The sequence below is a fragment of the Leucoraja erinacea genome, chromosome 26 (assembly GCF_028641065.1).
Source record: "Leucoraja erinacea ecotype New England chromosome 26, Leri_hhj_1, whole genome shotgun sequence".
In the NCBI taxonomy this organism is placed as follows: Eukaryota; Metazoa; Chordata; class Chondrichthyes; order Rajiformes; family Rajidae; genus Leucoraja; species Leucoraja erinaceus.
Window position 1 is genome coordinate 32,868,099 of NC_073402.1, and position 12,934 is coordinate 32,881,032.

Genomic DNA, 12,934 nt, shown 5'->3' on the forward strand with positions numbered 1-12,934 from the left:
GAAGAAGTACTCCGATCGCTGGCCCGCGGACTACGACATCCTGAAGTCGCGGTCTGCAGAGCTTCTAGCCGAGGGCGCGCGCGGTGTGGACTTTCCATCGCGGAGCCTTGGATCCCTTGCTGGGGATCGCTGGAGAAGAGCTCCGACCGCCGGCCTGCGGCCTATAACATCGTGAAGCCCCGGTCTCCGGTAGGAAGTGGCCGATTCGGGACCTCCAAGCCGCGGAGTGTCCGTCCATCCCGACGTCAGAGTTTCGAGTATCCCAACGAGAGGGCCTGTTCATCGGGCCATCCGTAGCGGCGACTGCGGAGGGTTCATGGCCCCGACCAAGGATGAACAAAGGAGGACTGACTGAAAGTTATTGCCTTCCACCACAGTGAAGAATGTTTTCCAATTCCCAACCCGACCTCTCTGTCCTGGGTCTCCTCCATTGCCATAGTGAGCAACAGCGGAAATTGGAGGAACAGCACCTCATATTCCGCCTGGGGACCTTGCGTCCGGATGGCATTAACATTGAATTCTCCCAATTTTGCTAGCCCTTGCTGTCTCCTCCCCTTCCTTAACCCTCTAGCTGTCTCCTCCCACCCTACTATCCGCCCGCCCTCGGGCTCCTCCTCCTCCCCTTTTCCTTCCTTCTCTCCCCCCCCCCACCCCCCATCAGTCTGAAGAAGGGTTTTGGCCCGAAACGTCGCCTATTTCCTTCGCTCCATAGATGCTGCTGCACCCGCTGAGTTTCTCCAGCAATTTTGTGTACCTTCGATTTTCCAGCATCTGCAGTTCCTTCTTGAACAAAATTCTTAAGGGGTTGGACAGGAAGATGCAGGAAGATTGTTCCTGGTGAATCTCTGGAATTCTCTGCCACAGAAGGTAGTTGAGGCCAGTTAATTGGCTATATTTAAGAGTTAGATGTGGCCCTTGTGGCTAAAGGTGTCATGGGGTATGGAGAGAAGGCAGGTACAGGATACCGAGTTGGATGATAGCCATGATCATATTGAATGGCGGTGCAGGCTCGAAGGGCCGAATGGCCTTCTCCTGCACCTATTTTCTATGTTTCTATGAATGTCCCAGCACAACTTTATAAAACATTAGTTTGGCCACAACTACAGTGCTTTGTATAATTCTTGCTACCAGATGCAGTAGGAAGGATATGATTGCACTGGAGAGCATTGCAATGAAGATTCCCCAAGATGTTACCTGGAATGGATGATTTCAGCTTTGGAGACTGTAAGTATAGGCTCAGTTTTTGATAAATTGAATGGAAACAGGCCCTATGGCCACCGACTATCGATCACAGTTCACATTAGTTCAATGTTATCTTACTTTGCTGCTAGTCTGTATATTGTCCCTACATACTCGAGGCAATTTACAGAGGCCAATTAATCTACAAACCTGCAGGTCTTTGGGTCGTTCGAGTAAACTGGAGTACCAGGAAACTCCCTTGGTCATGAAAAAGTACAAACTGCAAACAGACATCATCCAAGGTCGAAACCAGGATCGATCCCAGGTTTCTTTATCAGCTGCGCCACGGTGCTGCAATTTAATACATTTGGCGTTGCGGAGGCTGATGGAGGACCTGACAAACCTTTGCAAACGTATTAGGGGGATAGATAGTATATATAGTATGAAACAACGGTCCATATATTACATATACAATTTACAAACTCAGGTAAAGGTTTATGTTTTTATATTTATGACTCTCCCTCTCAATTCTTTGCTGTTATTGAATAAAGAGGCAGCTTATCCACCTCCAATCTATGCCGCATTTAAAATGAACAATCTTCAATCTGCATCTCAAGTCCCTTTCCTTACAAACCATAACAAAGTATATTAAACCAAGCAATAAGACACTCCTCCCCTTTAGCACTTGCAATTACCATCACACAGCATCTGAAATAAAGAGTGTGCGGTTATAACATTTACCTGCAATGTGCAATTTTCATTTCTTTTCAAAAATTCAACAAATCTTTCCACAACGCCAGATGTATTGATCACTTCATCAATGGGAGGATTTGGCTCTATAAAGATAAACACAAGATTTAAATTATGTTTATAATGTGTCTTTAATGTTTTATAAAAATACATCCAATTTGAATTTGTCATGTTGGCCATATATTGACTTGAATATCACTAGCAGGCAGGATTAAGGTAAAGATGAAGACATTTTTAGTATATGGACTAAAGAATGAACAGTGAAAGAGTAGAGCCTCTATATGTGCAATATGTGTGGAACCAAAAGGTACAGGTGAGGCCAGAAATGAATACAATCTTTGGTGTTCACTAACGAAACAGACTTATTAGTTGCAGGATTGAGCGAAGGGGAAGATGAAATTTCACTGCAAGCCTCCATTCGTAAAGAGGAAGTATTCCATGCTTTAGCGGGTTTAAAACTGGATAAATCCCAAGAGGCCAGATGAGATTTATCTCAGAATGCCACAGGACTCAAGAGATTGCTGGGACTCTGAGATTTTTTATTCTTCACTGGACACAAGTGACGTAGCAGATGAATGGGGATTCACAAAAGTTGACCTCCTTTTCAAGAAGCACAAGAGGAAAAGGACTTGCAATTAACGACTTGCACTCTTTCTAGCTAATGCCTTATTTCCTATAACAGGGAGACCAAAACTTAACACAATACTCACACCAATGTCTTGTACAACTGCAACATAACATCCCAATTTCAATACTCAATGATCTTACTGTCGAAGGCCAGCGTGCCAAAGCTGCCTTGACTATCTATCTAACAGTGACGTCACTTTCAGAGAAACAACAGTCCACCTGGTCTTCAACATTCCCCAATGCCCAACTATTCATTGTGAAAGTTGTACCCAAATTTGACATTCCAAAGTACAACACCTTCCACGTATCTGAATTAAACCCCATTTGTCATCTCTAACCTCATCTACTGCAGTTGCTGTTCCTGATGTTGCCTCCTGTACATTGGTGAGACCAAGCGTAGACTCGGCGACCGTTTTGCCGAACACGCACTTCTGCCAAGGCCTACCGGATCTCCCGGATGCTAACCTTGCCATGTCCACACTGACCTTTCTGTTCTAGGCCCCCTCCATTGACAGAGTGAGGCCACACACAAACAGGAGGAACAAAACCTCATATTCCGCTTGGGTAGCTTGCAACTCAGTGGTATCAACATTGAATTCTCCAGTTTTAGTTTTTAACTACCCCATTTGAAATAATCTTTAACACCCCCCCGATAAAATAGGCCGAAGTCAGCATGGCTTTGTGAAGGGGAGGTCTTGCTTGACAAATTTACTGGAATTCTTTGAAGAAGTAAATAGCAGGACAGACAAAGGAGAGTCAATAGATATTGTTTACTTCGATTTTCGGAAAGCCTTTGATAAGGTGCCACATGTAAGGCTGCTAAAGGGCCTGTCCCACTTTCACGACCTAATTCACGACCTTTTTTTACTCGTGGACATTTTTCATCATGCTAGAAAAAACGCCCCGACCTACTTGATGCCACGAGTACCTATGACTGGCATTACGACCTGCTACGACCTACCTACGACCATGCTGCGAGTTAAGGGCAAACTTGGCAAAGGTTGTGAATTAGGTCGTGAATGTGGGACAGGCCCTTAAGGAAGATGAGAGCCCACGGTATCAATGGGCAGATACTTGCATGGATAGCAGGGTGGCTGGATGGCAGAAGACAAAGGGGACTTTTTCTGGTTGGATGCCTGTGACTAGCGGAGTTCCGCAGGGGTCGGGGCTGGGGCCGCTACTCTTCACTTTGTATATTAATGATTTGAACAAGTGGATTGAAGGCTTTATGGCCAAGTTTGCAATGATACGCAAATAGGTGGAAGGGCAGGTAGTGTAGAGAAAGCAGAGATTCTGCAGAAGGACTTGGACAAGTTGGGAGAGTGACAATAGACAATAGGTGCAGGAGTAGGCCATTCGGCCCTTCGAGCCAGCACAGCCATTCAATGTGATTATGGCTGATCATCCACAATCAGTACCCCGTTCCTGCCTTTTCCCCATATCCCCTGACTCCGCTATCTATAAGAGCCCTATCCAGCTCTCTCTTGAAAGCATCCAGAGAACCTGCCTCCACCGCCCTCTGAGGCAGAGAATTCCACAGACTCACAACTCTGTGAGAAAAACGTGTTTCCTCATCTCCGTTCTAAATGGCTTACCCCTTATTCTTAAACTGTGGCCCCTGGTTCTGGACTGCCCCAACATCGGGAACAGGTTTCCTGCCTCCAGCATGTCCAAACCCTTAACAATCTTATATGTTTCAATAAGGTCCCCTCTCATCCTTCTAAACTCCAGTGTACAAGCCCAGCTGCTTCATTCTCTCAGCATATGACAGTTCCGCCATCCTGGGAATTAACCTTGTAAACCTACGCTGCACTCCCTCAATAGCAAGAATGCCCTTCCTCAAATTAGGGGACCAAAACTGCACACAATACTCCAGGTGTGGACTCACTAGGGCTCTGTACAACTGCAGAAGGGCCTCTTTGCTCCTATACTCGACTCCTCTTGTTATAAATTGGGCAGAGAAGTGGCAGATGGAATCTAGCGTAGCAAAGTGCGGAGTCATGCATTTTGGTAGGGGGAATAAAGGTGTAAACTATTTTCTAAATGGGCAGAGATTCCAGAAATCGGAGGTGCAAATGGACTTGGGAGTGCTGGTGCAGGATTCCCAAAAAGTTAAACTGCAAATCGAATCGAAAGAAAGTAAACTCAATGCTAGCATTTATTTCAAGAGGGCTTGTATACAAAAGCAGGGGTGTAATGTTGAGGCTCTATGAGGCACTGGTAAGGCCTTATTTTGAATATTGTGAGCAATTTTGGGCACCATAACTGAGGAAGGATTTGCTGGCTCTGGAGAGGGTCCAGAGGAAGTTTACAAGATTGATCCCAGGAATGAGTAGATTAACCTATGATGAGCATTTGTTGGTACTGGGCCTGTACCCGCTGGAGATTAGAAGAATGAGGGGGGAGCTCATTGAAACATACAGAGCAGTGAAAGGCTTGGATAGGATGTGGAGAGGATATCTCCACTAGTGGGAGAGTGCAGGACTAGAGGTCATAGCCTCAGAATTAAAGGCTGTTCTTTTGGGAAGGAAATTAGGAGAAATTGATTTAGTTAGAGGGTGGTGAATCTGTGGAATTCTTTGCCACAGAAGGCTGTAGAGGCCAAGTCAGTGGATATTTTTTAAGGCAGAGATAGATAATTTTTTGATTATTACAGATGTAAGAGGTTATGGGGTGAAGGCAGGATAAGAGGGAATGATAGATCAGCCATGATTGAATGGCAGAGTAAATGATGGGCTGGAGGGCCTAATTCTACTGCGATCACTTATGACCCCTCCCCTCCCCTCCCACCCCTCTCCAGTGCCCTATCTGGACTCGCACCTATTTCTCCTCTCCACTCTCCCTACATTCCTTTCTCTGGCTTCACAATCGTTCATACCTATTGTTTTTTATCTCTACCTTTGTTCAACCATCCCCTCTCGCCCTTGTTCATCTATTACCTGCTGCACTTTTCCAGCCCCTCTTCTCTTCAAGCTTGTTCTCCCCTCCCCGCACCATATTGGTGATATTGCATGACCCCCGAGTTACTCCAGCACTTTCTGTCTTTTTTTGTAAACTAGCAACCGTTCGTTGTTCAAGAAGGAACTGCAGATGCTGGAAGATCGAAGGTATACAAAAATGCTGGAGAAACTCAGCGGGTGCAGCAGCATCTATGGAGCGAAGGAAATAGGTGATGTTTCGGGCCGAAACCCTTCTTCAATCTGAAGAAGGGTTTTGGCCCAAAACGTCGCCTATTTCCTTCGCTCCATAGATGCTGCTGCACCCGCTGAGTTTCTCCAGCATTTTTGTATACCGTTTGTTGTTTCTCCATTTGTCATTCCTCAGCCCATTTACCCAGTTGATTAATATTCAGCTTTATAATTCCTTCACAAGCAATACCACCTATTTTAGTGCCATCTGTAAATTTACTAAGCATGCCTTGCACAACATTCTCATCCAAACTGTTAACAGAAAAGACAAATAGCAATAGGCCAGCACCAAGCCCTGAGGCACACTACTAGTCACATGCTTCCAGTCTGAAAAGCTGCTCCTTCCACTATCACCCTCTGCTTCTGACCATCAAGCTAAAACTGTATCCAATTAGCTAGCTCTCCGTTGATCCATGCGATTTAACCTAAAATAATCTACTATGCAGAACCTTATCTAATGCTTGTGGAAGTCCATAGAGTCTACTTCCCTGACCTTCACAATCACCCATGCACAAAGCCATGCTAACTATCCTAAATCAACCCCATATTTCCAAATGCATGTATATCTTATGCCTCAGAATCCTCCACGGTAACTTGTCTACCACAAATATTAGGCTTACTAGTCTATAGTTTCCAAATTTTCCTTTGCAGCCATTCTATAAGACAGGGACAATATAGCACAAAATGGTGGGATGCCTGGAAGTTGAATTAGTCTAAATATTGATATCATTTGACAACAGGAAATATTATTTAACTTTGGAAGAAGGTACAGGAGCCTGAAGACTGCAACAACCAGGTTCAGGAATAGCTACTTCCCCACAGCCATCAGGCTATTAAACCTGGCCCGGACAAAACTCTGATTATTAATAACCAATTATCTGTTACTTGCACTTTATCATTTTATTTATTCATGTGTGTATATATTTATATTATAGTATATGGACACACTGATCTGTTTTGTAGTAAATGCCTATTATGTTCTGTGTGCTGAAGCAAAGCAAGAATTTCATTGTCCTATCAGGGACACATGACAATAAACTCACTTGGATTAGCTAGATTCACTTACCAACTAAATCAAATACATCCGCCTTTCCAATCAGACAGTTACGTTTCAATAAACATTGAGTGCGGTACAGTGGCATAGCTGGGGGAGCTGCTGAGTGTGAAGAAGGGTTTTGACTATTTCCTTCACTCCATAGAAGCTGCTTCACCCCCTGAGTTACTCCAGCATTTTTGTCCACTTTTGAAATGTCATATTGATATTGGTATTGACTTATTATTATCACATACCGAGATACAGTGTTCTTCTTAGGCCCACTTCGGTCATGGCTGACCATGGGTGTCTCCAGAGTTGGAGGACGCCAGTGCGTGACTTTATTTAACGTGGGGAGACTGGTGCACAGACAGCCACCACACGGTCCTTGACAGATCTGGGTCAGGATCCAGTGGCATGGAGTCCAAGACGACCGGAAACCCTTTTCTGCTGCAACCTTCATCCACCTTCCCAGCCGTTGTGACGCTCCACTAAGGTCAGCCATCATCCTCCACCTGTTCCACCGTTGAGGTCTTGGTTGGATTGCTCTTTGTCAGAGTCCTCCCCCTTGACCTTACCGCCATGGGTGGCCCTACCTGGAGCATCGCTCTCAGGATCTCGCTCTCGCTATCAGACGGCATCGCTCTCAGGATCGCAGGACTACACGAGCTTCTCCACCACGACAAGGGATACAGTGATAAGCTTTGTTTCTATGCTATCCAGACAAATCATGTCTTCCACAAATAAAGTCAAGACTTTGTGAGAAAATTAAGTATTGGAGTTGTCAGCATTAACAGAAATGGCTTCCTTGTATGGTAAGGACCATTGGTCAATTTAAGTGTTGATAAATAAATACGTGATGCAGGCTCTGAACTTCCATTAGCAACATACTTAACAAGTGGTTTGTCAATACTGTCGAAATAAATCAATTTTAAGTTAACAAACAACCAAGTTTTCAGATTAAGAAACTTAACGACAAAATATTTTCGCATCAGCTATTGACCGGACAACTTATTTAGTACGCAATCATATCACCCATCTAAACATTGAAGAAATATTTGAAGCTTTATTACCTTTGGAAAGCAATTTACGAAACTTTTGAGTGGTTGCTAGTTGCAATTCAGTATCATCAGAGAAAAGCATCTGCACCATTTCTCTTGTGATCATCCCCTCCTAAAGTGGAAATATAATTTCAAGATTCAAGCGGCATCATTTATTTTTTAACATGAGGGTGGAACAAAAGGGCTTTACAGAAAACGGTTTATAAAGGTATTCTTAGTTAACAAGTCTGGAGCTACCACCCAGATTTGTAATGCAAACTCTAACACAAAGAAAATCTGGATACATTTGTTCATGAAGTACTGTGCTTGAATTATGAATATGCATTTTTCTCCACCAGGAGATAACTAGAAAAGTTTAACGGAGATTGTAATGGAAATATTTGCTGGTAAATAACAATCTGCAGTATTTTGCCATTACCTATTTACAGTATCCAGGGCTGCCAACTCTCACGCTTTGAGCGTGAGACTCACTCATTTCAGCCAATTCTCATGCCCTCACGCTGAAGACAGAATTCTCACGCTGTCTTCAGTCCCTGCACAACAAGGATCCTATAGCGGAGCTATACGATCTTTGTTGCACAGTTTGTCGCTTCGCGCCATAACAGTGATCTGTGCGGTCTGGGGAAGCACGTGATCTGTGCGGTCTGGGGAAGCACGTGATCTGTGCGGTCTGTGGAAGCACGTGATCTGTGCGGTCTGTGGAAGCACGTGATCTGTGCGGTCTGTGGAAGCACGTGATCTGTGCGGTCTGTGGAAGCACGTGATCTGTGCGGTCTGTGGAAGCACGTGATCTGTGCGGTCTGGGGAAGCACGTGATCTGTGAGGTCTGTGGAAGCACGTGATCTGTGCGGTCTGGGGAAGCACGTGATCTGTGCGGTCTGGGAAGCACGTGATCTGTGCGGTCTGGGGAAGCACGTGATCTGTGCGGTCTGTGGAAGCACGTGATCTGTGCGGTCTGTGCGGTCTGTGGAAGCACGTGATCTGTGGGGTCTGGGGAAGCACGTGATCTGTGGGGTCTGGGGAAGCACGTGATCTGTGGGGTCTGGGGAAGCACGTGAGTTGACGGCTGTGAGTGACGCCGCGTCTCTTCTCTCTTGGTTGGATGTGCAGCCGCCGGGTGTCCGCCTCTGTGTGCCGACTGTGAGTGCAGCGCTGCTGGCCGCCGCTGCAGCCTCGCTCCCCCCTGCCCTTCAACTAACACGACAGCGCCAACGACGCCAATCCACGCTACACCGTGCCCGCCAGACTCCCCATTGGGCGGCCGGGGAAACAGAGGGAGGGGGGAAAGAGAGAGAGAGGGAAAGAAAAAAGGGAGGGATGGAGGCAAAGAGAGACAAGGGGAGGGAATGTAGAAAGGGGATGAAGGAAGGAAAGGAGAAAGGGAAGAAAGAGGGAGGGTGAGGAAAGAGGGTGGGTGGGAGGGGGAGAAAGGAGAAAGCGTGGGGATGGGGGCAGGAGGGAGGAAGGGGAGGAGGGAGGGAGGGGGAAGGACACGTGTTGTGTGTGTGTGTGTGTGCGCTATGTGTGTCTGTCTCCCTGTGTGTGCCTCCTTGTGTGTGTATGTGTGCCTCCCTGTGTGTGTCTCCCTGTGTGTGTGTCTCCCTGTGTGTGTGTGTGTCTCCCTGTGTGTGTGTGTCTCCTGTGTGTGTGTGTCTGTGTGTGTGTGTCTCCGTGTGTGTGTCTCCCTGTGTGTGTGTGTGTCTCCCTGTGTGTGTGTGTCTCCCTGTGTGTGTGTGTCTCTGTGTGTGTGTGTGTGTGTCTGTGTGTGTGTGTGTGTGTGTGTCCCTGTGTGTGTGTGTGTCTGTGTGTGTGTCTCTGTGTGTGTGTGTGTGTGTGTGTGTGTGTGTCTCCCTGTGTGTGTGTGTGTCTCCCTGTGTGTGTGTGTGTCTCCCTGTGTGTGTGTGTCTCCCTGTGTTTGTGTGTCTCCCTGTGTGTGTGTGTGTCTCCCTGTGTGTGTGTGTACCCCTGTGTGTGTGTGTCTCCGTGTGTGTGTGTCTCCCTGTGTGTGTGTATGCCTATCTGTGTGTACCCCTGTGTGTGTGTGTCTCCCTGTATGTGTGTGTGTGTGTGTGTGTGTGTGTGTGTGTGTGTGTGTGTTCCCGTGTGTGTCTCCCTCCCTGTGTGTGTGTGTGTGTGTGTGTCTGGCTCCCTGTGTGTGTGTGTGTGTGTGTGTGTGTGTGTTCCCATGTGTGTCTCCCTCCCTGTGTGTGTGTGTGTGTCTGCCTCCCTGTGTGCGTGTGTGTGTCTTCCTTTGTGTATGCGTCTCCCTGTGTGTCTGTTGTCACATCCTGGCCTTAGACAGGGCTGCCAACTCTCACCCTTTCAGCGTGAGAGTCACGCATTTCAGCCAATTCTCACGCCGATGACAGAATTCTCAAGCTCTCTTCAGTCCCTGCACAGTTTGTCTCTTTTGCGCCATATCAGAGCGATCTGTGCGGTCTGTGGAAGAGCGTCAGTTGGCGGCTGTGAGTGACGTCGTATCTCTTCTCTTCTTTGTTGGTTGGATGTGCAGCTGCCGATAACATGAATTACCCCCCCCCCCCACAGTGAGGCTCAAACGAAACTCCGTTTCCACAGCCATACAAATAAAGACAATTTCCTACAGACATACACACAATTCAATTTACAGAAACATCCATCACAGTGAACCTCCTCCTCCTCACTGTGATGGAAGGCAAAGTCTTTTATCTCCCCTGTTCTCCATTTTCCCCCCGATGTCGAAGCCCCAGGCGGGCGATGATAAGTCCCACGGCCATTTTAGGCTGAGCCGGGCGATGTACGGCCCCGTTCCCGGTCTAAATGTCACCAAGTTGGATCCCCCGGCAGCCGCTGGAATGTCCCGCGGCCATTAAGCCTCGCCGGGCGATGAACGGCCCCGCTCCGGGTCGTTCCAACCCCGCGACACGGGCTGGAGAAGTTGCGTTGCGGGAGCTCCGAAAAGCGGTCTCTCACCGGGACCCGCAAGCTCCCGATATCCCGACAGTCCACAGAAGCTACGTTGCTGGAGCCTCCGAGCTCCGGTGTCGGGCCGCAGCAGCGAGCCATCACCGCTCCCCCCGCTCTGAGGCCGACCAGCCCCACGATGGTAAGTCCGCAGCTCCACAGGGACCGTGATTGGAGCCCCCAGGTCGTTCCAGCTGGAGGCTGCTCCGCGGTGCAAGGCCCCAACTACAATGGAGACCCGACAGGGAAAAGGTCGGGTCTCCCGTGCAGGGAAGAGATTTTTTTTAAGTTTCCCCCTCCCCCCACATATACACAGGTAAAAACACTATTAAAAACACGAACAACTACATTTAACTAGACAAAAAATAAAAAAAGACAGACAGGCTGTAGGGGGCGCTGCAACAGGTGAGTCGCAGGGCCACATAATCAAGCTATACCCAAAATGTCATATGTTCGTTTGTCCATTTGTCAGGCCAATAGAATGTTAGCTGTATTGTAAAGAAACTGAAGTAGAAAAGTAAAGTTCTGATGCAATTTTACAGGGCATGGCGAGTCCTTATTTGAGGAAGGATGGATTAGCACTGAAGACAGCGCTGACAAGTGTTGCCGGGTTGATTTCTGGTAACCGGGTTTACCCCTACCAAGGCAAACGACCCCACCAAGTTCCTCGTGATTTTGTATACAATCAGCCTCCAACACGCCAGGAAACAAACCTAAGCGATCTGATTTTTTCTTCCAACTGCAATTGGTTAGGGTTAGGTTACAATTTGTTGCTACACTCTAGTAAGGATATGATTCAGCTGGAGAGGGTGCAGAGGAGATTGACGCAATGTTTGCTGGAATACATTTTTGATGGCTGTGTAGCATTGGTTGAGAGTGTTTGGACCTCTGGTTGGGCAAGAGACTTGCTGATAGTATAGGGAGGCTGCACGCAGTCGAGGTCACGACCCCTCAACCCCTATCGTATGAAAAATATGCATGTCAAACCTATTGGTAACGTATCTATTCATGAGCGAACTTTTTCCGTACTGTTACCACGCAATACCAACTGGAGTACACGCGGTGAACTGCAGGTAAGCATTTACTAAGGCTGGCAGCACAGCCGGCCCTTCTTCTAGCCCAGCATCCGGCCTAGTTGCCCCAGCCCCGCTCCACCCGGCCCCTGGCCCCGCTCCACCCGGCCCCTGGCCCCGCTCCACCCGGCCCCTGGCCCCGCTCCACCCGGCCCCTGGCCCCGCTCCACCCGGCCCCTGGCCCCGCTCCACCCGGCCCCGCTCCACCCGGCCCCTGGCCCCGCTCCACCTGGCCCCGGCCCCTGGCCCCGCTCCACCCAGCCCCGGCCCCGCTCCACCCAGCCCCGGCCCCGTGTGTGAGCGCTGCCGACCCACAGCCCCGTGACAGTGCGGCCCACAGAGGGAGACGGGGTGGAGGGCAGCCATGGCCGGACAGCGCTGACCCGGGGGGGAAAGTGGGGGCTATCCCGAGGGATGTGCTCCTTCGGCCGCTTACACCTTGGTGCTCGTGTTCAGCCAAACCTTCGCGCTTTCAATGACAACACCCACAAATATTTATAGCGCAAAAAATGACAATTTTGGCGGTTTTTAACAGGTAAGAAGGTTTAAAGTTTTATGCTTCTAAATATACCACAAGCTTTATCCAGACTAAACACTATTTACAGCCCAAGATACTTTGATGCTAAACCAAAGCCAAATGGAAAGTGCACTCCACAAACATGAGTCAACTGTAACAGATAACTATGTATTCCATTGTTCCTCAATGCTCTGAAAGAGATATTCTTGATTCTTTGCTAATCCAAGTGCCATGATTAGAGTGTCATAGAATGATGCAGTGTGGAAGCAGGCCCTTCGGCCCAACTTGTCCACACCAGCCAACAATGTCCCAGCTACACTGGTCCCACCTGCCTGCGCTTGGTCCATATCCCTCCAAACCTGTCCTATCCATGTACCTGTCTAACTGTTTCTTAAACAATGAGAGTCCCAACATCAACTAATTCCTCTGGCAGCTTGTTCCATGCACCCACCACCATTTGTGTGAAAAAGTTACCCGTCGAATTCCTATTAAGATTTCTGTAGTTTTACTGTAATCCTTCGACTTGATTGTGTTCAGTATTGCAATATTACCGTTAAAGTTTG

General features: G+C 47.9%; 1 protein-coding gene across 2 annotated transcripts in view; it reads right to left on the minus strand.

The window, feature by feature from the left end:
* LOC129709970 (importin subunit alpha-7) overlaps positions 1-12,934 on the minus strand; it is a 56,032-nt gene that overhangs the window by 29,694 nt on the left and 13,404 nt on the right. For both annotated transcript variants that reach the window (XM_055656687.1, XM_055656688.1), the window contains exons 4-5: positions 7,851-7,950; positions 1,921-2,015 (exon numbers count right to left, since the gene is read on the minus strand). In XM_055656687.1, the coding sequence (XP_055512662.1) occupies positions 1,921-2,015; positions 7,851-7,950 (195 nt within the window). The remainder of the gene's footprint in view (positions 1-1,920; positions 2,016-7,850; positions 7,951-12,934) is intronic.